The sequence below is a fragment of the Ailuropoda melanoleuca genome, chromosome 13 (genome assembly GCF_002007445.2).
Source record: "Ailuropoda melanoleuca isolate Jingjing chromosome 13, ASM200744v2, whole genome shotgun sequence".
Lineage (NCBI taxonomy): Eukaryota > Metazoa > Chordata > Mammalia > Carnivora > Ursidae > Ailuropoda > Ailuropoda melanoleuca.
The window spans coordinates 43393915-43420810 of record NC_048230.1 but is presented as its reverse complement, the minus strand read 5'-3'; the positions used below and the strand labels follow the sequence as shown (position 1 = coordinate 43420810).

The 26896-nt window shown below is 50.9% G+C and overlaps 1 protein-coding gene across 4 annotated transcripts in view; it reads right to left on the bottom strand.

Moving 5' to 3' along the window:
* The window catches only part of RNF213 (ring finger protein 213), a 97396-nt gene that overhangs the window by 54582 nt on the left and 15918 nt on the right, over positions 1 to 26896 (bottom strand). For 3 of the 4 annotated variants that reach the window (XM_034640649.1, XM_011228178.3, XM_034640650.1), the window contains 13 exons: positions 24098 to 24381; positions 23214 to 23470; positions 21025 to 21222; positions 18174 to 18396; positions 17592 to 17647; positions 16325 to 16478; positions 13433 to 13600; positions 9622 to 9711; positions 8808 to 8930; positions 6548 to 6728; positions 4395 to 4568; positions 3892 to 4041; positions 851 to 1440 (listed from right to left, as the gene is read on the bottom strand). In XM_034640649.1, the coding sequence (XP_034496540.1) occupies positions 851 to 1440; positions 3892 to 4041; positions 4395 to 4568; positions 6548 to 6728; positions 8808 to 8930; positions 9622 to 9711; positions 13433 to 13600; positions 16325 to 16478; positions 17592 to 17647; positions 18174 to 18396; positions 21025 to 21222; positions 23214 to 23470; positions 24098 to 24381 (2648 nt within the window). Of the gene's footprint in view, positions 1 to 850; positions 1441 to 3891; positions 4042 to 4394; positions 4569 to 6547; positions 6729 to 8807; positions 8931 to 9621; positions 9712 to 10441; positions 10758 to 13432; positions 13601 to 16324; positions 16479 to 17591; positions 17648 to 18173; positions 18397 to 21024; positions 21223 to 23213; positions 23471 to 24097; positions 24382 to 26896 lie in introns of those variants that run through there. The other variant, XM_019802363.2, reaches the window with a different exon arrangement.

The window sequence follows — 26896 nt, the reverse complement described above, 5'->3', positions numbered from 1 at the left end:
AGACAGAGCTCTACTGTGGCTGGACCTGGTCCCCTGGAACCCTGGAGTCCAAGCAGCACCACTGACCATCCCAAAGGCCCTGTCCCCGCCTTTCTTGGACTTGCAGTGGCTAAAGGCAGGTGAATGAAGCTCCTGACCGGGAGTTGGGACGCTAGACCCCCACTGCCGTCTCCCCATCGATCCATAGTAACCACTATTCCTCCGTACCTGGCAGTTTGTGAAGCACCTTACGCAAGAACTCTGCCAGGTGCATATTGTTACTTTTCCTATTTTATGGGTAAAGAAATAAAGGCCCAGAGCAGTGACCTACTCGAGAACATGCTGCTGGGATCCAAGCCTAAGTGTGCATAATTCCAAATTTTGTGCTAAATTTTTATCATCTTAAGTGTCTATATCATAACATAGATCATGGGACACCTTGTAAATGCTCACCTGAAGGAACACAAACAAAGCATTTGCTTCTTCACCGTAGCAGAGATGGCTTACCGTGTGCCACTCCTTGCCAGCACTAGCAGATGTGAAGAGAGGGGGGCAAAACAAATCCCGCTTTTGCCTCTCCAGCCTCTCTCTCACCTGATTAGACCAGATGACTTTTTCCAAAAATCCCTGGCTACTGAAAGAGGGTCACTGCCCCTTCCCAAATTCTCGACTCTCATGCCAACCTGAGAAAACGCTCACTAGCCAGGAGCACTCACACTATTTATAAACAGATGAAAATGAAGCCCTTGGCATGATCAGGCATCAGGTGAGATGCAAACAAGAACTCCTAGGGGAGGCTCTGGCTTCCAGAACCCAGAGAGCCCATAGGAGCCCCCACCCCCACCCCACGGGTCTCTGGCAAATAACTTACAAAGTTTAACAAAGTGTGCAGAACACTGAAGTCACCGACGAGGCCCAAATTCTCCTTCACCTTCAAGATGACCTTGGCTGAGCTGACAGCCTGGTGCAGGTGATGGTACTCCCTGATCTGCCCAACTCGATCTTTGATCCAGTCTCGTTGGTCGCTGGGGTCCAGGGCACACATAAGCTGGAGGTCAAAGGTGAGGATGCTGTATTTATTCTCAAAGTCCTTGAAGATGGTGTCGACCTCCTGCAAGGTGATCTCTCCTGATCTCAGATCCTCATACAGTTTCATAAACTTCTCAAAACAAGGGAGATACAGATATTTATACACCTCCTCAGGCTGAAGGATCTGCCTTTCCAGCTCCTCCTCAGATTCGCTCAGCACTTCTGCAGCGCCTTCCCAGAAGACCTGGAAGATGTGGCTCTCCTTTAGCTGGTCCACCTTTTCTGCAATCTCTTGGCCTTGGGGGCTCAGGTTGTAATGCGTTGTCCTCTTCACGTCCGGGGAGCTGGGTGACAACCTCACTGTCACGGCATCGCTCAGTCTTTTACTGCTGAGACCTTCCAAGTGTCTTTCCGTCATCTCTTCTAGATCCACTTAGAAACCATAAAGGAACGTCAGAAGTCAAACCTCTACTCGCCACACCATTTCACTTTCCCCATATTTACTGTCCTCACTGCTTATAAGAAAACTCACATTAACACAGCTGCTGTCATTTTTCCTAAGAACCCATTTGTCTTTCGCCAACCCCCACCCCACTCCCAGCTTGTTCGTGAATTTTCACAACAAAGCTAACACAGTCACTTCTGGGCAGGGATGACAGTGTGGACACTGCCCGCTTCACTCCCTCCCCACAGCCTGCACTCCAGGGCCAGAATAGACATGGTCTTGGGAAAGTCATAAGCCGGCCCGGCTGGGAGGAGCAGAAAAGGATATCACAGCCAGAGCAGGCGGGAGTCGAAAAGTAGATGTGCAGCAGTGGCCAAGGCCAAGCCGTGCCCCAGGGCATGGAACCCACAGTGGGAGGCTGGGAGTCAGCCAGGCTCCTGCCACAGGATCCCCAGCAGCACACACACTGGTCAAACGGCCGCTGGAGGTGGGGAGCTGGTGAGGGAGTGAGGAGGCCTGGCTTGAAAGACTGGAGAAGAGGTCTGACTTTCTTGCCTACCCCATTCTAGATAGCAGGCTAGCTGCCCTTTCCACCCCAGCAAGTGACAGCTGTTAATGTGGCAGGTGTTCTGTGGCCACCAAGCTGGGGACCGCAGGGCTGGCCAGCCCCAGAGAGGACTTAGTGTGTCCACCACAGGACCAGCCGCACCACCCTCAGGGTCTTCATGGGTTTGCTGGGCCCCCCTCTTCATACAGACAAAGAATTCCCAGACATATGTGGAAAATCTTTTACACAAAAGACATGAAAACATAGCAACATAAAGGCGACTTAGAGGAAACAGGAAGCTCTGGGAGTAAAAGACAAAGAAAACCTCTAGGGGTGCCTGGGAGACTCAGTCAGCTGAGCTCCAACTCTTGGTTTCAGCTCAGGTCGTGATCTCAGAGTCCTGAGATCCAGCCCTGTGCTGGGCTCCACACTCAGCAGGGAGCCTGCTCGGGATTCTCTCTCTCCCTCTGCTCCTCCCCCTGCTTTCTCCCTCTCAAATAAATGAAAAAAAATCCTAAAAAAAAAAAAAAGAAAGGAAGACCTCTAAACCAAAACTGCCAATAATCTCAGAAAAAGAAGACACTGCAGTTTTGAAGAACAAGATAGTATAAAAAAGGTCATTCAGAGAAAAAGAAAAGTTGCTCCTGTGAATCAAATATTCGTGTGAAGTGAAACAAAAAACATAATGGAAAGGTTGATGATCACGTTGCAGAAATGTCTCCGAAAGCAGAGCGGAAACCAAAGAGAAAGGCAACAGAAGAGGAAGTTTAGGGAAGTTCAATGGCCGCCCCAGGAGGTCCGGCACCCAACAACGTGCGTTTCCTGAGAAAAACACTAACCACTTAAATAACTCAGAAGAATTGCCCAGGAGTTAAGGACGTGGATTTCTGGACCAGAAAGACCCACCCCATTATGCCCAATACAGTGGACGGAAAACCAACCCTGACCAAGGCACATCACTATGAACTTTCAGAAGAGTGGGGCCAAAAAGATCTGGAGACCTTCCAGAGAGTAAGCATGTCACACACACAGGATCAGTAGTGAGAATCGCATCTGAATTCTCAAAAGCAACTGGGACGGTGCAGCAACACATCCAAGATCCTGCAGGATTTCCGCTGTGTAATTCTGCCTGGACCAGTGGTTACCCCGGTGCAAGGGCAGACATCCTCAGATGTGCAAGGATTCCAGATATGTTCCCTCTCTCGGAGGTGAGCAGGGGACAGAGAACTCGTTCCACTAAAACACGGGACAATCACGGGGTCTGGGAAATAGATCTAACTGGGGAGAGACGTAAAGGAAACCCCTAGGATGGCGAAGGAACATTCTAGAACTGCAGCCCTCCAGTCTGGGGAGAATCTTTCCAGGAGATCTAACTAATTGTTTTGTGAGGAAATCCAAACAGTTGGTGAAGAGCCGGGGCTGAACGGAAAAAAATACATTAAACACAAAGTATAGGAGAAGACAAGAATTTTAACTCCAGAGACAACAAAGCTGGTGCAAGAAACACAAAACAATGATGGTCTGTTTCATGGCTTGGTTGTAAACAGTGTATTTACCCAGACATGATCATGGAACGCTGAATGGTGATCTGATTGAAACCCTGACAGGACTGGGAATGGAGGGAGGCTGACAGGGGTGCATGTGTGTGCGGGGCCTGGAGAAACAGAGACCTAGCCCTCATGTTCCATGGGGGCTGATGCTTTCGCCTGAACGGTGAAGGGAGTGTCTAATCGCGCCACGTGGAGGCATGGGGATAAATACCAAAAAGAATAAGGAGGAGCATTCCAGTCTCCCGAGGCTGCTGTGTGACTCGTGTTTACTGTCTGCTCCTCTGACCCTTTTCCCCCGGGGGCCCATTCGTGTCGTTCATGTTAACTCTGAGGAGCGTCACCTTTTACCAGATGTTTCACCTGCTCACACAATCTCAGGAGACTGTCCACACATTTCTTCTCTTTCTTCAGAAATTTCAGCTCATCCTTTCTCCAGCCCAGCACTTCCTTTATGTCGTGCTTTTCCTCTTGGGGTAAAAAACCTTTTCTCCCTGGAAGAAAAAAGTAACCTAATAGAACAAACAAGCAGAGCCCTTTCCGTGGCAACCGTCTCCTCCACATCCCTTTCAAGATGCTCCGTGTTCACGGCTACGGGGAGGGACATGGGCGGCCGCGTGCTACGAGCTTGGCCATGTGGAGAGAGACAGGGCGGGTCTTACTGGATCACCATTTTATCATCTTCCCACCATTTTCTGGAGGATTACACACCATCCCCATCCCCTCTCTACTTACTGACAGGAAGGGCCACTCATCATAAAGAGATGGAGATGCCCCTCTACAAAGTACACGGGCAAGCGCAGTCATTGCACATTCACCTGAAGCCCAGACCCGCTCGGATCCTTACTTGTCTGCCAGATGTCCAGAAACCGATCCGTGTGCTTAGTGATGAGCTCCAGTTGTCTAACTAAAATGGTGCCCTTCAGGAGGTCCTCACTGACTTTCGTGAACACAGAGTTGGCAGTAGCCAACAGCCTCTTGCTGTCCTCAGTAACATTGGCTAATATCTTCTCATTGGTTCCTGGTCAGGTGGAGAACAGAGTTAAAACAGCAGGTGCCTGCTTCTCCCCCCAACTCTGCAAAGCATAGTCTGTCCCCAACAGCCTCCTTGTTCTGCCCCACTTCCACACAAGTGAAGGTCACTCTACGTCTCCAGACATGCTTCTCCCTTCACTCGATTCTGCTTTTGCCGGGAAGACTTCCCAAATGACCTTGTTCATGAAGAGGACTCCTCCCACGGTGGGAATCAGCCAGGAAAGCCACGTTGCTCGGGGTTTTAAAACCTGGGCCCCCTTCAGCATGCTAAATATCATTCTTAAACCACTGTCTCCTCTACATGCCCCCATCTTGAGAATCGGTGCAGGGGAAGAGTGGCTGCACTCGCACCCAGCAAGGGTGACCCAGACAGTTTTAAGGGGACGTTTTCACAGCACATGGAAACACAAAAACATCCATGTTAGGATTTGATTCTCTGCACATCTTGGCTCTCTTGCAAAATTTTGAAATTAAATTTTAAGATCAATCTAGAGGACAGAATTTTTAAATCTATTTAGTTCCACTACCAGCAGATTTCCCTCCCAGTAATTTTAGGGTTGTACGGCACGATGAGAAAACCAAATTTCTCTGTGCCATTAAAGGCACATGCAGCAGCTTTGTTCATAATTGCAAATTCTTGGAAGCACCGAGATGTCCTTCAGTAGGTGAATGGACAAACTATGGTCCATCCAGATGATGGAATATTATTTGGTGATAAAAACAAAGGCGCTTTGAACCACGAAAAAACACAGAAGAACCTTAAATGCATATCACTAACTGAAAGAAGCCCATCTGAAGAGGCCACAGGCCATATGACTCCAACCGGAGGACATTCTGGGAAAGGCAGAGCGACAGGGAGACATGGGAGAGGGGTGAACAGGTGCAGCGTGGGGCATTTTTAGGGCAGCAAGACTGTTCTGTAGGATATCATAAGGGTGGACACACATCATAAGTTTGTCCAGACCCACGGAGTATACAACACCAAGTGTGAACCCTCACACAAACTGTGGACTTTAGTTAATAATCATGTGTTAATACTGGCTCATCGGTTATAACCGATGTCTCACACCACAGCAAGACCTTACTAGCAGGAGAAACTGTGTGTTTTGGGAACAGGGAGGTACAAATATGTGAACTCTGTACATTCTGCTCAATTTTCCTGTAAACTTACAGCTGATCAAAAACTATTAATTTTAAAAAACACAAATGTAATCTTTTCAAGTGAGAAGCTTTCAATAATGCATATAAAAATCCCACATCCATGATCTTATTTTAGTCCCACAACACTCACATGCAAGGAACTCGGCTTTTTTTTTGGCTGTCCCTGTCATCTGATGGAACAGAGACTCCAAATCACCTCACTGCGATTTTTAGTTCCATATCCAGTGCTTTCCCACTAAATCTGAATCTGACGACTTACACACAAACCTGAATATGGTGTTTTTGGGGCAATACATATCTCCCCCCCTTTGATCACAAAATACTCGGGGGGGAGGTGCAGGTGTGGGGGTGGAAGAAATAGACGGTACTTAGCCTTTGGTCAAAAGTTCCCAATATTGGATTGGACATTGACGCTGATCTCAGAATAACACAGAGTGGTTTCTACAGCCAGACACATGTGGGTTTGAATTTTAGTCCTTAATACTTATCCCCGAGACCTTGGGTAAGTCACATTACACCCCCATCTGAAGAACAGGGATCTTTCAGGACTGTGTCAGGGAACCTATGTTGGCACGGGAGCTGGGGCACAGCGAGGATTCGGGGAAGGGTGGCTTTTGGGGTTAGTTCTTATTCACAGTATAGGATATCCTGAATTCCCCGGGTTCCCCCAACCAGTCTGCTTCCTTTGTCGAACATCAATGCATCCTAACGGAGTATCGGGTCAAACAGTCTGCCCCCCACCCTGGGGGTCGGGCAGACACAAGCGGACATGGCAGGCGTTCCCAGGACCCCCCACAGGCGTACCGCACAATTTGAAGAGATGCTTGATGTCGGGCCACGTGAGCAGGTGCATTAAAACCTCATCCAGGTCATCCACAGCCTCCCCATTGCTTCTCGGCCAGGACTTCATGATCACCGCCGACACAAGAGTGCCAAATTTCCGCAGGTCGTGAGGAGAGATTTTCTCAAGAATACTGGTCTGAGACTATAAGACAATGAGCAAGGGGAGAGAGATGGAGAAGGGTTTTCTTATTGGTTTGCTTTTGAATAATGTAGTACATCTCTCATCCAGTAGCGGTCCAGAAGAGCTTCGTGACTAGTTTAAGAGAGTCTCATAAAAAAGCAAGGAATAAAATACTTCACTTTTTCCAAGATTTTTGTTTCCTGTGTACTGACTCCACATACGTGACGAGCGGCAGAAACGTGGAGACGCGCACACACATGCCCACAGACACCAACACGGGCCCGCACAGGCACACCGCCTCTCTTCTGACTCACCCTTACTTTCTACGCTTTTCCTGGACTTACCACAAAAAGACACCAACCACAGTACGCATAAACATTGGGACACCTGAACTCCGTCATACATCCCAACGCTACACTGTCATTCTTTTATAAATTTTTTTAAAAGATTTTATTTATTTATTTGACAGAGATAGAGACAGCTAGTGAGAGGGGGAACACAAGCAGGGGGAGTGGGAGAGGAAGAAGCAGGCTCATAGCAGAGGAGCCTGACGTGGGGCTCGATCCCATAACGCCGGGATCACGCCTTGAGCCGAAGGCAGACGNGTGAAGGCAGATGCTTAAACCACTGTGCCACCCAGGCGCCCCTACACTGTCATTCTTTTAGAGTCTCCCTACACACAGCACAAACATTTCAATTCTCCTTCCGATTCCCCACCAAGAGATAAAATGCCTCCCCTTCTTCAGGTTCAAAGTCTGTACGAAAAGATTCAGTAACCCTTAAAAAAAAATAGGGTCAGTTTACAAGAGATACTTCTCGGTATCAAGAAGGAAAAAAACAAAGCCTCCACCAGGAACGTAAGGATTATACACCAAGTGGGATTTATCCAGGGAGGCAAGGCTGGTTTAACATAAAGAATTTGTTAACGCGGGGCGCCGGGGGACTCTGCCGGCAGACGGTCTGCCTTCGGCTCCGGTCCTGATCTCGGGGTCCTGGGATCGAGTCCTGCCTGGGGCTCCCTGCTCACTGGGGGAGGGGCGTCTGCTTCTCCCTCTCCCTCTCCCTCTGCCCCTCCCCCCGCGTGCAAGCGCCCGCGCTCTCTCAGAAATGAACAAACAAAACCTTAAAAAGAAAAAGGAAAGTATTTGTGAATGTGATACATCATATCCAGGGAAAAGAGGGAAAAAAAGTCCACAGGATCGTCTGCGGAGACGAAGCCTCTCCGACAACATCGCAGCCACTTGGGGTAAAATCCCCCGACGAAGCAGGAACAGAAGCAACGACGTCGTGCGGACAAAAGGCTTCCGTGAAAAGCCCCCGCTAACGACGCGCTCACGGTGAAGGACCGCGAGCGACCTCCTGAGAGGAGCGACACAAGGACGTCCGCACGGGGCTTCGAATCAGACCAGCGAGCAAGAACCACACACACGCACGCACACCTACACACACACACCACACACACACGCCAGGCTTCGAATCAGACCAGCGAGCAAGAAACACACACACACGCATCTGGATCGGAAAGGAAGAAGCGCAACAACGTCCATTGGCTATGACCGGATTTTATGACTAGAAACCCCTAGAGCGCGAGCGCGCAGTCCACGCACGCGCACGTCCACGTCCGCGCACGCGCACGTCCACGCACGCGCACACAGGCACAATCGGAGGCTGTTCTAAGAGGCCGCGTCGCCAACTCTTCCCATTTTGCACAGGAGGCCCTACGTGAGCTGACAGGATCTTTTCAACGGAGATCCGTCGGCCTCCCTCCACACGGCGCCGGCAGGGACACAGGCCGGCAGCACTGGTCCGCACACACAGGAGCGCGCGCCGCATGGCTCCCTCCAAGCTCACCCGCGAGCGCCTGGGATTGATGGCGCGTTTCCTGTAGCAGCGCGAAGCTGGGGGGCATCGCAGGGAGGCGGTCAGGGACACCGAATTTCAGAACCCTTCCCCTAGGCCGGGAGGCGGATGCCCCGTGCCCACGCCCTCACTGGCAGCGGGGCCCGGGACCGGCGGGGCTCAGCACCTGGCCCCCAGCTCGTGATGTCAGAAGACCACCGTGACCCCGCACGCGTTTCCCAAGCCGGAGGGATGGTTCACCTGGCTGACTGAGCTCACGGCTTCAATGGCACACTTCTCGAAGCATTTCGACACACTGTCTTCTAGGCCCGTGGCATCCCAGTGGGGGCTGCAGAAGGCGGAGATCTGGAAGAGAGGCTTCTCCTGCAAGAACAGTGAGCGCTTTGGGGGCTGCCTTCGAGCACTCCGGGCACTGAGCACATTATTGTCCACTTTCCGTTATTTCTACTCTCCCCACGCTGCAGCGGGTCCCCATTATTCCACCTTCTCCCCGCACTGACCGTGTCCCCCGGCCCCTCTAACTGTAGCCATTACACGAACAACACTCCAATTCAGAGTCTCCCTTCCCACGTTGCAGAAAAGGCAGCCAGCCCCCCGGCTTGCAAAAACAGGTAAATTTTGGAACATAAATGATTTCCCCTTGCTTCTAGTTCCCTAAAAAGCGTCATTTAATAGCTACATATAAATATCTCTTATCATGTAAAAACAAACCCTAATTTTCCTAGGGTCACAAGCTTTACAAATGAAGAACACTTCATCTCTCCCACATGTCCTCATTTGTCACTGGGTTTAGTAAGGCTTCTATCACCAACAGGCCACGCGGAGCTACTGCATATGGGGGGGGGGCTATGTTTTCCCTGGTGGCAAGACCTCGTTCCCTTCTTCTTCACTGGAATATCATCTATGGTCAAACCAGTAAGACTGGATCAAAATGCAAGGTCATACTATCCGTTCAAGGGCTATCCGTTCAAATGCATCATTCTATCTGTAGGCTGTTACAAATGGTCTGGGTTCATCAACATGCCCCCCAAAAGAACATCCCGAGTTCTGGTACCTCTTTGATTCTCCCTTCCAAGTCCCCCATCAAGGACTCCTTCCAGCCATACTCCACGGGGAAGTTTATTTTCACCAGCCGCCTCCAGACCTGCAAAGCCCATATGTCAGTGACAGCCACAGTGACAACTAAGTGACATGATGAATTCTATGAAAAAGGAGACTATTATGGCAGTTCCAGGGGCAATAAGCACCTGTCTTTGTCCCTGGTGACCTGTGTCAGTGGCGAGTCAGAGCCACCCACCCCAGCCTTTGAAAAGGAAGGGCCCTGACAGGACCAGGCAACCAGGATGTTCTTCCACCGTGTAACTGGTTTTTACTCTGAAAATATTTCTCTCCCTTGCTTTATTTAAAAAACCTTTGAACATACAAAAAAAAGTTGCAAGAATGGCCCAATGACACCCATACTTCCTCAACTGGATTCCCCAGGTGTTAATACTCAACTGATTTCTCTCTTTTGTGCTCTCTCTATAAGAAGCACTTTCTCTGCAGAACCACTGGAAGAGAAGTCACAGGTACCACGCCACGTGGCCCTGAAATACTTGGGCAGGCATCTCCGAACACCGTGGCCCTCTGCTGCATGAGCACAGTGTAAGTGTCATACTCAAGGGCACTTCATGTTGGCGGGACCCAGTCCTCTGATGGGGGGCACTGTCAACACTTTGCTGTCCTGTACACTGTGTCTCAACCTGACCTGGCTCATACTTCTCCTAGGAGGAGACCCAGATTTAGTTTTTTTGGCGGGAACACTATGAAGTTGAGCCACATTGGAAATGTATTTTTCAGGCAGGGTCGAGCATCAACACCTTCCCACGGCTCACCTGAGATCCCAGGAGTGCTGTCACATCAGAGACTTACACAAGGAAGCCATGAGACCCCTGCCCCATCAGGGCTGATGGCCAGCTCTGTGGGATTTCTCCACAGCATTCTTTTCTCCTTTGCATTAAATGGTCATCTGTGGTGGGCTACGCTAGATATCCTTTCTTCACGCTTGTACGCACTGAGTTCAGCACCCATGGATGAGTCTTGCTGAGTCCATTACTAATGCCGTCTTACAGAATCAAGGGTGTTTTGGTTTGGTTCAGTTTTTTAAGTAGGCTCCACACCGAATGCAGGGCTTAAACTCACAACCCTGAGATAGTCACTTGCTCTACCAACTAAGCCAGTCAGCTGCATTCTTCATTAAAAAAAAAAAAAGACAGACGGTTAAGCATCTGACCCTTGATTTTGGCTCAGGTCATGATCTCAGGGTCATGAAATCAAGGTTTGAGTCAGGCTCCATGCTGGATGTGGAGCCTGTTTAAAAAAAAAAAAAAAAAGCTTTTCTTTCTCCCCCTCCCCCCCATTTTTCTGTAAACATGTTTCAAGTATCAATGACTTATAATCCAGTCCTGGTGTTACTCATTTGTATGATCAAATGACTTTCAATTTATAGAAATACTGCAAAGATAAGACAGAGTTCGCATGTACACTCAAGCCAACTTCCCCTAAAGTTCACGCCTGCCTTGGCCTCAGTAGGGCTGCCGAAGCTAGGAGGCAGGCATCGTTAGAGCAGCACGAACTACAGACGCAGCCCTTCTCCATCCCAGGGTCTACTCCAGGATGCCAGCCCGCCATCAGTCCTGTTCCCACCCCTGGTCTCAGGCTGCCGCTGCACTCTTCCTGCCACCTCTGGAACCTGCTGTCCTTCCAGAAGCATAGGTCTCTTCGTGGGGATGGTATTTAGAAGCCATGCTTGGGGCTCCCACTGTGCTCCCAGCCTGGCCGTCCTGATTTCTAGGCCCTTCAGTGGAGAGAGCTGGGGGCCACTACAGCTTTTTGGGTCACGAGTTCACACCAACAGCACTGGCCCCTTGCGCTTTGCTGCATCTCCCTTCACGGTGAGAAAGAACTCCGGCTCCCAACAGCGTCAACCCCTGTGCCATTTGCTCCGTCTTAATGGGACACACAGATCGCTCCAGAAGTGCAATGTCCATTCCAACACCAACCACAAAGTTTCTAAAGAAAGTTCGAGACTCATGTGCGTTTTCTTCACTTTGACCTCAGACTCGGTCCCCCCGAGGGTCAGTGCTAGAAGTTCTGTGCTCCAGGTATTTGGATTCATGATCTTTTCCCCTACGTGTGGAGAAGTGACAAGTCTAAGATAGAGCGAGGGTCAGCTCTGTTCACATATGGTCTCAGCTGTGTGATTTTATGACCATTCCATTAAAGTGTCCCTGGAAGGCAATATCCTGTTGAAATGTGGTGAAATGAGCCATTTGGTTGGGTTGCTTGTCTCACTTTCCATGGTGGTGTCCTGGTGGCTAACTAACCGTCTTCAAGAACAGCTGGGTTCGCCCGGGTAGCTCGGAGGCTGCGCGGAACAATGGGAAGAGCCTGGGTCCACTCACCGCATATCTCCCCAAACCGTGGTTGCCTCCTCCGCGAGACAGGGATGACAACAACACCAGCTTCAGAGGGGCGCTCAATTACATCTTAATTAATCTTATTATCTCACCATTACTACTGCATTTAACTGAGACTCATCCTCTTGTGTCAATGGACCAAAAGCCATCCTGAACTCATGGTGGATTATACCATTTGGAATCTTGACATAACATTTAATAATTCAGTAATTATAACTCAATAATTCAGTCTTTTTTTTGGTAGATTTAAGTCTTAGTCTGAAATTTTACAGAGCAATTACAAAAGGCTTTTCTGATACTTTAAGAGTCAAAAGCTGAAATTTGCAACTTTATCTTTTTGGAGTTTTTTTTCCATATTCTAGTCTATTCTATGTGAGGGACCAACATGTGCAGCCACTTTCTATCTTGATGGAGACAGGCACTAATGTAGAGGCTAGGTCTGATTAGGAAGCTGAGAAGAATCTGGGAATGAGCCGTGAGCCACAACACTGGTTGCACCACCCTAGGCAGACGCGGGAAGGAAAACCACGCATCGCTCCAGGGTGGGAGTATGCAACCAGCCACCCCACATACACGCTGCTGACTCACTGGCCGCCAGCCAGGAGAACCTGCAGCCTCTGAGAATCGTAAGCTTTTCTTGGCCAATGTTCTCCTTTTGGGCATTTTCCTCAGTGGCGATCACCTCTCTAGTTTTGGGGGGAACAAGAAAGGAAACGGACAAGACGTGTAGACAACCCTGCAGGACCTAACCCCCTCCCGTAGAGCCAGCGGTGTCATGTTGCACGTCGACAGGACTGCCAAAAATCTCATGTCAAGCACAGAGATCATTCTAAGTGGGTTTCGTGGTCTCCCCAACACCCTGGAAGCTCAAATGGTAGACCCTTCACAACTTATAGGAAGTAGGAAAAAGAAATTAGGCATTAGGATAAAAAACAGGAGAGGATGTAAAGCACCCCCAGCCTTCACATCCCTTTCCCACCCCCCCACCTCCAAGCAACTTGTCCACTCCCGCTCAGGTGACCCCCATGGGCCAGACCCCACAGTGGTCCCCGTCCTCCGTGACTCATCCAGCCTTTTCTGGAAAACTTCCAGCCTCTCTGAGGCTGATTTCTCTCTCCTTTGACTTCAGAAATCCTTCTGCCCAGTTTGCCCTTCAAGTACCTGTTGCCTCCACTGTTTCCTGACATTTCCAGCCATAACTACCTCCCACCATCCGTGCTCAAACAGAGCCCAAAGGCCCCTCACCACAGGCCCCGTGTCCCCGCACTTCCCATGGGGACTGTCATGGGGGGCCAGCGCCACCAACACTGGGCTCTCTGTCCTGCAGATGGAGCACTGGCCCGGGACCAGCATGTCACATGCCTGCTCAGACCCCTCTGGGCAGTGTCTCGGCCCAGCAGCGCTTACCTTGATTTCCTCCTGGTATCTGAACATGACAGGTGACAAGTAGGTACACCAAAAGATGCTCTTCTGAAAAATGCCCCGGAGCCAAGCTCTGGTCCCAGTGACTGTCTGCTGGTATACTGTTTGCACGGAATTCTGCCTGGCTTCTGTTCTCGGCCCTTCAGCTGAATGCTGCAGCAGGAGAGACGGGGGTGTAATGGTCCCTGAGCTGTGACTCAGGCTATTCTGGAGACACCACTCCCCTTCCTGATCCACAGCAGGCGCTCGAGAACAGCAACCTCTGAGTCACACAAGTGCGTTCAGCACACCCACCTTGCCAGGACCTGCATTTCAAGGCACTTCAATTTCCTTGGACTCTGGGTTTGCTCTGAGAGCTGACAGCTCAGGCAAAGTGGGGGGGGGAAGACAAGCATTTTGCCCCCATGAACTGCCCCAGCACAGGGGACCCCACCTTACCAACGAGCAGATCATGCTAGCCCAGGCCACACCAGCCCACCTTCTACAGACTGGCTGGGAAAGGATGCGCCCCAATCTCAGAGCCTCCAACAGCTCAGAGACACACACACACACACCCCTGCTATGTGCCATGCAAACCCCTGCTCCTTGGCCACAGAATCAGCCCACCGTGGGCCAGAGGTAAACCCAAGGCCCCTCCCATCCATGCTTTCTTCCCATGAGGCTTCCCCTACTCCCTCTCTCCCTCCGAAAAATCCGTGTTCCCTGGGGTCGCGGGCCCTGGCAGTGCCTCTCCACCACAGCAGAAGCACAGCTGCACAAGCGCAGGCGTCAGAACCCCCACCTCTGCAGCGGCTGCTCCCTGAGGCCCTGGGGGGGTCTTCCCAGCTCTATGCTGGCATGTGTTCTTCAAAGGAGTCCCTCAAGTTAGAAGTGTCAGGACCCACAACTGGATCGGCTGCCACTCTTCCCTCCGGCAATGCTCCCTGAGAACGCCACATGCCCTCCCTCCTGCCTGGTGGCCAAGCAGATGCTGCGGGAGAGCGGGCAACAATCCACAGACAGACAGGCAAGCATCTGGTTGTTAACCACAGTAGGTGCCAAGTAGGGAAAGTACGAGGTATTCTCAACGCACACGAAGGGGATGGAACCCAGCCTAGGGCAGGAGGGGGCTCTGTCCCTAAAGATGAGGAGGCACCAGATGCGTGGGAGGGTGGGTGTGCCAGGCCAGCACGCCAGATCAAGGGATGCCAAGAGGTGGCGACGGTTCTTAGCTGAAAATTGGACATCTCAGCTCTTGCCTAAAATCTCCAAATAGCACAGCGCCGTCTAGAACAATCCAGAAGCTTCAGCATGGTGTGCCTTCCCTGTGATCTGGCCTTATCTGGACCTGGCCCCTTTCCCGCCACACTCTGTTCCTTGCAGGCCCTTGGGAGCGGCAACTTTCCTCCTCTCTGACCCAGTGGGGGCTGTTTCCTCTTCATAGGAACGTAAGTCCTGCCCTTGGTTCCCAGGGCACCTTATCAACTCTCCAGCTTACTGTCTGTCCCCTGTGCTGCAGTTACGTGTTCACTGGGTGGCCCCCCAGAGACCTCACTGTGAGGAGGGCCTTTGTCACTCCCATCCCAGTGTCCCCTGCACCCGGCACAGGGCCGGGCAGGGACAGACAATAAGTGAACAGCCCGAGCCTGAGAATCTAGGCTGGACTCCTCACATGTGTGGAGGAGTCCTGCTTTTCTCCATCTGGTGTCCTGCCAGTCCAGTTAACCCTCTGTGTCAGGACCCATCCAGAAGCTGGTTGAAAACTCATCATACACTTTCACTGAATTTTAGTTTTGCAAACCTTTTTGTTTTTATGCCATGGGTAAAGTATTTTTACCGTGATGTAGATTACACAGGTCTGGGGTTCCAACCCACGTTTAAGACTTTTTCTGTAGGGAAATATACCCTAGAAGACTGACAAATTTCCTAAACAAGTTTATTTGGAAGTGGGCATCTGCCTGTGATGGTTTAAATGGCACCTGCTTCATAAAAAGCAATCATCTTACCAATAATAGTTATTTTAAAATGGTCTTTGGTATTTTAAAGAAGAAAAGCGAAAGGAATAAAGTAAAACATATACTAAATTCTTTTCTATCACTAACGTCCCAGTTCTGAACCATAATACGGTGAACAAAAAATTGGTCATCTAAATATAAAATCTCCTGTCATCTTCAAATTGAAGCCCATGAACTCAGGCGTGCGAAGAGCACAGGACACGAAGCGAGAGCTGCTGTGAGCAGCAACAGGCCTGCGTCTCAGAGACAAAGTGCTGGGCGAAGCAGGCAGACACAAAACGCAGAAAGTGCAAAGACAGGCAAAACTCACGTTCGGTGCTAGAGGAGACAGGAGACCGCTCCCTCTGGGGGGTGTGTACAAGGAGTAGAGGGAGAGGGCACAGGCGCTGGTGTCTCCCGCCAGCTTGATTTGGGAGGCAACACAAGGGCGTGCCCCTGCGTGGAAGGCCCTGAGGTGTGCCCTTGGGACGTGTGGACTTGGCTGCTGTATTTAAAGACTGGTGTGCAGGAGACAAGGTCACGTGGGAACAACCGTGCACGGACACACCCTTTGGGCACATATTTAGGGTACCTTTCCTGACTTCCCAGCCACCTGCACTGCTATTTAATTAACTCATTCAGCTGATGTTCTGTACTTTGACCCCTCTCTGCCTTCAACAGAAGCCCTAGGAGGGTAAGGGTACAGACTCGCTCACCAAAACATCCTCAACGCGTGCAACAGACCCCAGCATGCGGCAGGTGCCCAACAAATATTTGAGGAGGGAATCAGCCACTCTGTGTCCCTCTAGCAATCCTAGAAACCAGCTGACCTCCGTTCTGAATTGAGGCCACTGGAAATTCCATAGTTATTGTGGGTGCGATGTGGTGTGTGTGTTCCACTTACCACTAAAGGCTTAAGTGTAATAATTCTGCAAACAATCTCAGCAGATAAGGCAGGCAGCTCATAAAACTTTTGGTCTTTTGTGATTCTGCAGATAGTTTCATGAAGTTTCAGGCACACAGTCAAGTAGGACTGTATCAAGGGCTCTTCAAGAATCCTACCCCGCAAAGAGTTAAGAGAGATCATTGAAGTAATTTAGGAGAAATGAGAAAACAGTACCCATTATCCATGATGAGTTCCTTCCCTTCAAAATACCTAGGAGTAAGGCATGGTTTTGATCCCATATGGGTTAACATTGGGAACACTTCAATAGATCCGGAACTTACGATTAAGATAAAAAGGAAACAAAGTCCTTTTGGTTTGCCTCCATGGTCTGAACTGTTTTAACAAAAGCAAGTGAAGCTGTTCCCAAGTATAGTCCCTTATTTGGGGGGAAAAAAAAAAAAGCTAGGGTTGTATATCACTGAAGATTAAGACACTACATAAATTTGAAAAAAAATTCAGAAAGATCCAGGGAGGGAGGGGAGATGGGGAAAAGTGCTAGAAAGGACTGTGCATGGAAGACCAGGTCTCGCGTTCCCCGGCTGGCACTAGGCCGGAGCCGGCAGGAGCCGACCAGAGCATGGTGTGGCAGGTGGTAGGAGAAAGGCACTGTGGGGTGCTTCTGTGGCAGACCCTGGGGGGGTCTTGAAGCCACTGGGGCTTGACATTAACAGAGATCTGACGCCCCCACCACCATCCTGAACACCCTAAGAATTCAGGCGAGGCAACGGGAAGAGCGCTAAGAATCTCAGGAAACACCTATCAGCCACATTTGTGTTTCTCTGGTTCTGCATTCTGCTGTATAGTGTCCCTTCGGGGTGTCAAGGTCATACAAATCTATAGGAGGAAATGATTTCAGATATGTAAACCTACATTTGACTTTTATTTTCAACCAGCCTGACTTGCAAAAAACATACATAGACCAATGGTAAAGAAATGCAGAACACAAGCATGAATATGCAACGTGGTGATCGTTGTAAAAATAAATGGAAGAAAACGTATAGGAAAAAAGACCAGATGGAAAAAAACCAAAATCCCAGCAGCTGATATCAATTATTTTCCCTTAAAACCAAACCAAACCAAACCAAACCAGGAAGTTAATAGCTCAAAAAGGAGGTGGGATATATATTGAGGACCTTCTGATTTCAACAGCAAATATGGGACATTGCCAGTCAATGGGGGGGTCACCTTGTGCAAGACAGAGGCTGCATTTCACTTTTCTACTTACTTGTCCTGAAAAATATCCAGGAGGTGCAACAGCATTTGAAATAGTTCCTCAATGATCTGGGGCAGTGAAGGAGAAAAGATAGGAAAGAGTTAATCATGACGCCACCATCTTTCTGAAAACAGAACTGGAAAAAAAACAATCTAAATAAGGCAAAACGATGGATTCTTTTCTTTCTACAAATGAGTTTAAAGGTGCTCAAGAACCAAGCTTACATCTTTCACAGATAAAATTCAGGATTTGAGATTGTAATGTTTTTTGCACCCCATGAAATGGGAAAGGAGAGAGCAGCTATGTGGACCCTGCCCGGACCGCCCACAAGCCAACACACACACACACACACACACACACACACACACACACACACACGGCCTGACCAACCCGGGCCCCGCCCCAGAGTAATGGCAAGCAGAGCAGCCCTGGACCCCTAAGAAACAGCCACGCCACCACATCTCTCTGGCTTCTAAGTGCTTCACCTTCCCAGGATTTCAGAAAAAAGGAATTACAGGCCCTGAATGTCTAGTTTCTGATCTGCTCTTGCTAAGCAAGGACTCGAGAGCCTGTTCCGGACAACAGACAACAGACCTCCAGGTTCCTGCTGAAGACTTCTGTAAACCCTTGCAGCCGGTGGCAAGTCCCTAGAAGGCAGTCCAGGACGCGAGCAGGGAAGTCACTCAGATAATCCATGAGGTGCTTCATATAGGAAACCAAGTTGCTCAGAGGCACCAGACTGAACCAGGACCGGAACAGACACTCATCGACCTTCAGCAAATGTCTCTGCTCTCCCATGAGATGAACTAGCTGTGTCCTGCATAAGGGACACCAGGGACAGAAGGGCAACCATGGGGTCAGCACGCAGACAGAGTGAAGGTAAATACAATCGGGTTACAAGAGACCCATACAGTTCAAACTTTAAAAATAATTGAATCAAATGAAAAGCAAGCAATAACATTAAGGATTCACCAAAATGGATGAACCTTGAGGACACGATGCTGAGTGAAGCCAGCTGGTGGCGCGAGGACAGACGCTCTGACTCCACTTCCGTGAGATCCCTAGCGTGCACGCACTCATGGAGACAGAAAGTAGGACGGTGCTTCCCCAGGGGTGGGGGTACGGGGAAACAGAGGTGCCGCTTAATGCAGACAGAGTTTCAGTTTGAAAACCTCTGGGACAGAAGGTGGCCCACCAACGCCAGGGTGCCGGATGCCGCCGAACACCACACCGAAAATGGGGAAGAGGGCGGATTATATGATGTGTGTATTTTACGACAGCAAAGACCTTCAGTAAGATTCAAGCACTCTTTCCAGCTTTAGTGAGATATCACTGACATCTAACGTCGTGTAAGCTCAACACTTACGATGGGTTGATGTCACGGGAGGATTAGCTCATGCCAGCGCCACGTCACATGACCCCCATCCCTCTCTTGTGTTAACCACATTTAAGACCTACTCCCTCCACAGCTGGGAAGTCTATCATAAGGCATTACGAACTATAGTCACCACGCTGCACATGAGTCCCAGAACTTACTCTGCCTCTAGCTGGAAATTTGTACAATGACCAACATCTCCGGATTCCCCCAGCAGCCTCCACCCTACTCTCTGTTTCTAGGACTTTGACTTTTTTAGATTCCACACAAGTGCTGTTGTGCATATCATATTCCCGCGTGTGTGTGCGTGTGCGTGCGCCCGTGTGCACGCGTGTGTGTGTGCACGCATCTCACATCTTTGATGTCCATTCATCTGTCAGTGGGCACTCGGTGGTCTCCATGTCTTGGCTATTGTGAATAATGCTGCAGTGACCATGGGGCCACATGTATGGCTTTGAGATACCGATTTCATTTCCTTGCGATACACGCCCACAAAAGGGACCGCTGGTTCACAGGGCGGTTCCGCTGTTAACTTTTTGAGGAACCTCCATACTGATTTCCATACTGGCTGCAATGATCTTTGAATTAAGCATTTCGATGAGCAGCTAAGTGAATGCTCCAGATCAAACAGTCTGAGTGAGCCCAGTGAAGGTCCTTAAATTATGCTGATTCTGTGACATCATACTGCAGATCCCAAAAGATGACAGCTGGAGAATAAATAAAGCGAGGTGCCACGGAAGTCACAGGGGTACGAAGACCACATGGATGAAGGTTCATGGCATAGTAAAGGCCACGTCTGCCTGAAAGACAGGATCCTTTTTTTTCTTTTAAGATTTTATTTATTTACTTGACAGAGAGAGAGACAGCCAGCGAGAGAGGGAATACAAGCGGGAGTGGGAAAGGAAGAAGCAGGCTCACAGCGGAGGAGCCAGATGTGGGACTCGATCCCGGAATGCCGGGATCACGCCCTGAGCCGAAGGCAGATGCTTAACGACTGCGCTACCCAGGCGCCCCTGAAAGACAGGATCTTTGGTGTCTGCCATTCTCCATTGTTAACAACTAAGTTTCTTCCAGACTGTTTGTACACCACTGAAGGGTCCTTAAAATATATGCAATGATATAAATAATCTTAACTGGGCTTTAACTTCTGAACGTTCCAATAATAGTGAAGGAGCAATCACTTAACTGAGCTATTTTAATCTCTAAGAACCTGGGGCAGGAGTGCACTGGGTTGGTGGACGGGTGGGAGCAGGTGAGACTTCGAATCCTTTCTCTGACACAAGACAACACGAACGGGGGGTGTTGTGCTTGCAACTGAGAAGAAGTATTCATCTTTTTCAAATTTTTTATGTAATTTTAATTTGATTTTTGTACTTAAGTTTGATTTACCATTTTTCGTTTGTGGATTGTGCGTCCTGTGTCTTCTCTAAGAAAGCTTTGCTCACCTAGACTGGTACTTCGCTACCTGAAGATTTGCACGTACCGCGTGCCGAGCCTCTGACCTGGCAGTCCTGCTTCCAGGGATTTATCTTGAGGGAAGAACTGGACAGGGAAGCAACGAGGATGCGCGTCAAAGCACGCGTGATTCCAAAGTCAGAGTGCAGGAAGAAGAAATAATCCACGTGCCCAGTTGCTGCTTAAGTAAAAATAAATTCTAACGAGTAAGCAGTCATTACAACAATGTAGCTGTGTGTTTACCAACACGGAGTTGCTCACGAAATACTGTGAAGTGAAAAAAAGCCTGTGGGAAAACAGAATAAATAGCCTATCATTTGCCGCTGCTGTCGAGCACTTCACGCGCCCGCAAAGCTGCGCTTGGCCGAAATCCCGGAAATGCGCGTGCCCAAGTGTCTGCGACAACGATGATCTCTGGGAATGCAGGCCGTTTGTTGTTGTTGTTTTTATATTCTTCATTACATTCCTTTTATGTTTAAAATTTGTTTAAAAAGTCATTTTAAAATAAGGATCGCTAGAAGGGGGAATGTGTGCACCCAGGGGGCCCACCAGAGATGCCCGAAGTGCGGCTGTTATTACAAGATTTACAGATGGAAGCACAGCTCTACAACTTACTGATCTGGCCTTCTTTCCCGAAACTCCGAGAAGGAGATTCCTTCCAGGGCTGCCCAGGTGTCCTCAGGCTGCTTCCTGGAGTCCTTTCCTCGAGGGGATGGTGCCGTGCAGTGGTGCAGGACAGGCAGGGTGAGCACCCAGAGGTCCACTGTTTTCTCCAGGCACCATTGGCACAGGTTGACTAAGAACTCTCGCCAGCTGGGAAGGGAGCAGAGAGCCCACAGTGAGCCGGGATGGCCAGTATCTTGCCCCCAGGGTCTAACAGCTCCTCACACAGAGGAAGGAAGGAGCACTCAGGGGTGGCTGAAAATAGGGACTAGCCCCAGGAGAAACGTGGTTGCATGGGACACTGGGGCACCTTCGGCACCCTGCGAAGCGTGGGGCCCTGGACAGGCCTTCCCTGGAGCCCCACAACAAACGTCCATCCCCCCTGACAGCTGAGGTTCAGGGGGCTATGTGATCTATGAGCCCAGACCCTCTGGCAACAGTAAATCCAGATACAAAGCCACTTCGCCAGTCTAGGGGAAGCCTGCCAACAACATACGGCATACTGCCTACAGTCGCAAGATATTAATGCTTGCCGGTTCTTGGAAACACTCGCAACACTCGCACAAACTTGGTACATTTGCTGCCAATGCTCCTCTCTTTAAAAATGTAGTGTTGCACTCAGTGTTTCAAGTTTGTAAAACCAAGAGGCAGATGTCCTAATAAGACTCAGTGCTCAGGGAAGGCTGCCTCCTGCTGCCCTCTAGTTCCAATCACACAGCTGCAGAGAACAGCTCAGGAAGGCCCTGGAATCATCGGGGGCTGAGCAGACCCCTCCACCCAGGACAACGTAGGCCCTCAGGGCAGGCCGGCGCCTCCACACTGCGCCCGGCCCAGTGCACTGAAATATGCAGCACCCGAGACCCAGGGGGGGAGCGCCCCCCTGCTTCCACGACGTGCCTGAGCTGGGCCCCTACAGTCAGTCTTCAAACCCTAATCCCTGCGAACATATGCACACGGCGTGATACAGGACAGTTTCAAATTTTCGTGCTTGTGAGCGCTGCTCCTAGGCTCCCAGGGAAGCAAAACTTTGACATTTGCGAAGGTCAAAATAACCTCACAGTGTGGGCTCTATTCCTGCCCAGAGCACATACCGTATGTCCGCTACATTAAAAAAATAAATAAATAAAAATAAAAAATAAAAAAAGAGCATTCCAAACAGAAAGATAAGAAAAAAACACATCCTGGTTCCCGTAAGAATAAAGTCTTGCACATACTAAATGCGTAAGATAAAGTCTGTAACTTTCTGGAATGTCCTTCATCATGATCATGTGTGACTCCTTCTGTAAAAAGCACATAGCACCCTGCACCCCGTGTTCCCTCCCCGCAGCACGCATGCTCCTGTTGGTGTGTCCCAGTTAGCTGCTTCCACTTGGGCCCAAATAAAATACTTTTCCTGCTTTGTTTTTCTTTTTTATGTGGAGTGCCTGGCTGGTTTGGTCAGTGGAGCGTGCGACTTTGATCTTGGGGTCGTGAGTTGGAGTTGGAGGCCCACATTGGGTGTGCAGCCTACTTAAATTAAAAAGGGGCACCTGGGTGGCACAGTGGTTAAGCGTCTGCCTTTGGCTCAGGGCGTGATCCCAGTGTTCTGGGATCGAGCCCCACATCAGGCTCCTCCGCTATGAGCCTGCTTCTCCCTCTCCCACTCCCCCTGCTTGTGTTCCCTCTCTCGCTGGCTATCTCTCTCTGTCAAATAAATAAATAAAATCTTTTAAAAAAAATTAACAAGAAAGTTAAAGATTTTATTTTTAAGTGATCTCTACACCCAACGTGGGGCTCCAACTCACAGCCCCGAGATCAAGAGTCGTCTACTCCACTGGCTGAGCCAGCCAGGCGCCCTGTTTCCTTTATTTATTTATTTATTTATTTATTTATTATCGTTCATTTTGGGTCATCAGGGGCCAGGCACGATACCCCACGAAGCTTCTCAAAAGCAGACTATTTGGTAGAAGACTGATAAAAGTGAAAACAAACATAAACTAGGAAAAAGGCTGGAGAGGCAGACGCCGACGTGGCCGGCGAGTGACATCACGGGCAGCCGTCACCTCCAGCTCGTCTGCATCCAACCTGTGACAAGCGCTCACTTGTAGAATCATATCATCATAAACAGCTGTAAAATCGTTTGACACACACACACACGATACCTCTGACATGTTCCAAAGATGTGGCTTAGGTCACTGTCAAGGTCAGCTGGCGAGCTGGCGTTCGCGCAAAGGAGGGTACAGAGCAACACCAGGTCATTCTCTGATAAGGGAATGTCAAATTTTTCCACTGCAAAAAGGATAATCAGGCCCATTCTCAATTTACTCCTCACTGGGCCGTGTTCAGGTGAAGGGTCCCCACTTCTTTCCAGAAATGGTGCGGCTTGCTTTTTCAAATACTCCCACAGGTTTCTCTTCACCTGATCCCAGGAGAAAAGACAGAACCATGGAGTTGAAGCCATCAGGGGGGTGAGAGGGGCCCCTTCATTGCCCTCAGCACCACGTCAGCTGGGCAGGGGACCAAGGCCCCCAAGGGGCAGAGAGAGCTCCATGGAGGGGCCACCCCACTGCCCTGTACACCCCCCACTTCCCAGGCCTGGTTGCCCTGGGCCTTTGCGGGGAGCCGCCACCAATAGTGCAGTCCAGAAACCCTGCCTGGTGGAGGGGCCCTCCATGCTTGCAAGAGTCCAGCTGCCATCTCCAAATGGCCCCAGGTCCCTCTCAACACTGCCAGGGCCATCCCACAATGTGCGGGGAGAGGTGATAAAGGAGGGTTCCACCCAATCCTTCCACTCTGCCAGAGGGCGGGGGGGGGGGTGGGGGGGNGGGGTGGAAGAGGGGTGGAGCCAGGAGAGGAGGTGGGTTGCGGGGAAGAAGACAATGGGGAGGACAGAGAATCCACAAGCAGCAGTGCCTGGACCACAGGGAGGGCGAGGCTGACCTGCCCCCATCTGCTCCCCGGGACATCCTGTGGCCGATAGGAAGTGGGGTGGCGCTGACTGCCCAGGAGGTGAGGGGAGCGGCGGGGGCACCCTGACACCCAGTACCTCCTTCTCGTCGTACTGCAGAGCGTGCCAGGGCTGTGCTTTGCCTTCGTAGATCATGGGCACTTTCACGACAAAATAGAACTGCTGCAACTGGGTAAAAAAGCTCGTCACATTGATGGCGTTCCAGGTCTGCAAGATGCTGAAGATGCCATCCAGCATGACGGCGGCCGCGACCTGCTTCCCCTTCACCAGGTCCTTCCGGATGCCGTCCGTGACGGTACTCATCATTCTCCGAAGCATCCCCGGGGACCTCATGCGAACCACGTCATCGTACTGGTGCCAGTCTAAGAGTGAACACAGGGAGACACCACGCTGCGGGCCGTCCGAAGGCACGGACCTAGACACCCCACCCTGCATGGCCGACCGACGGACGGGAGGAGGCAGAACAAGGGAAGGAACCAGAACTCATGCGGGCCAGGGCCCCACCGGCCCCAGGGAGGAGCCCAGCTGGGTTTAGGACACAGATCCTTGCCTCCCTACAGTGATTAGAAGGGGTCCAAGGTCCCATGATTCAGCCGGCCTGAAACTACTGGAAACGTGTCTTTACTGAACCAGAGGGCTCAGCACACTCGGTACACTGCTTCATTAGAAAATGATCACATGAGGTTAAGAACTCTATCCCGAAACTGCACTCACTAGCAGCTGAACACCCCACTTTGCTGAGTTACTGGACACAAGAGCTGGTTTCCCCTGTGCTGGGAGCCGTGATGCCCACTCCATGCAGGACAGACAAGACAGAGCCCTTGACGCAGGGACTGGGTGTAAAGGTACTAGGACTGGTTAGAAAAACCAGCTGCAAAATAGTTAGAAGACCAAGAGGTCAGTAAGCTGGCCACAGGCACCATGAACACATCAGATCGGCTGTGAAGATCAGAACATGCAAGTCTCCAGAAGAGCGGGTGCTCTGTGCAGCCCGCTGTCTGCACAGAGGTCCCCACTCACCCTACCCCTGCTCCATCCTGGCCTGGTGAGAACTTGAAATTACTGTTGGGAAATACTGCTTTTCCTTCTCTGTGTCCCGCCTCCAGAGGCCCATGTGAGCTGCTGGCCTGGCCAGGCCCTCGTCCTGGAAGGAGAGGGAGTGCCATCTGGGGCTCCTGGGCAGGGGACACCCTCGACCATGGGATGGGGGAGAAGGGGACATCAGAGGTCTCGGTCTCTCAGAATCTACCAGAAGAAATGAAATGTTTAAGTTTCCAACCCACTAGAGAAAAGAAAAAGAGAAAGAAATTCTGCAAGTTAGAAAAAATACCCGAAAAAGGGCATGAAAACAAGGTGAATAGAAAAGACAGGTCAAGATGGCAAAAGTCATTCCTCCAGCAGCCATCGGGATGAATGCCAGTGGGCTAAGTGCAGCCACTGAAGACGGTCAGGCCGAATGAAAAACCACGAAATAAAATGAACCAACGAAAGCCCAGCGAAACAGACAGGTGGCTGGAGAGGCAAGCCCCAGATCAAAGGGCAGAGCAGAGATGAAGGCGGAGACAAAGAAGCAGGAGCAGTGGGGGCGGACAGCAGGCGCACCACCCGGTTTCAGGCAGAATGGCACCAGTAAACAGCAGAGGGACCATGGAGGGACTGCAGAGGGACCGTGGAGGGACAGTGGAGGGACAGCGGAGGGCCATGGAGGGACCACAGAGGGACAGTGGAGGACCATGGAGGGACTGCAGAGGACCAGCAGAGGGCCACAGAGGGACCACGGAGGGACCGCGGAGGGACTGCGGAGGGACCATGGAGGGCCAGTGGAGGGCCAGCGGAGGGACCACAGAGGGACAGAGGAGGGACAGGAGAGGGACAGTGGAGGGCCGCGGAGGGACAGCGGGGGACAGCAGAGGGACAGCAGAGGGACTGCAGAGGGACCACAGAGGGACAGCAGAGGGACAGCGGAGGGACAGCAGAAGGACAGCAGAGGGACAGCGGAGGGCCGCGGAGGGACCGCGGAGGGACCACAAAGGGACAGCACGCAGGCCCCTCACAGCCAGGCCGCCAGCATGCACTTCCGCGGTCTGGGTCTCTCAGGGCGCAGGGCTGCAGCTGGAACCCCCTCTCTGCCGGCCTGGCCACGGCGGCTCACGCCCTGAGCAGATGCTTAGAGGGAGGAAGGGGGGCAGCCACCTCTCCCCCCACCTGCACCGGGAATAAGGAAACCTGTGTTTATTTAAGTTACGCTAGATGGCCCACTCCCACATGAGATGGAGCAGAGCACAGAACATCTCTCAATCATGTTTCCAGCACCTTCCAGACACCCTTCCCAAATCGCCTGCAGTGATGATGTCAGCAGCTGGGGCACCCTGCACATGGGCTCAAACGATGGCCTCCTGGCCTGCAGAAAGCCAGCCTTCCCGTGAGCCCTGCCACAGGTCACCAGGCCTCAGCTCCGTCCCGCTCCAACATCCTGTCCCACCCGCCTGGCTTGGGCACCAGCTGCCCCAGGTCCTGACAGTCACCCTGCGTCTGAAGGCCCACGGCGCTCGCTGCTGAGCAACAGGGAGGAGTGCGAGCTACAGATGGACGGAGGCATGCCTCTCCGGAGCTGACGCGCCAACCATTCCAAAAAGGACTTTACTATCATATAGGCTTCGTCTACTAGACGGTCGAAGAGCCGCATGCCCCCAGCACGCTGCCTGGTCTTGCTCAGCACACGGAGACACCTGCTACAGACCGGGCAGAAAAGGTCCACGCAAGTTCCCACAGTAGGAGCCACGGCGATCGTGTACAGGTAGAACACACCACACACGCCACACTCCACACACACACCGTGTTCACACACGCCACACTCCACACACACACCGTGTTCAC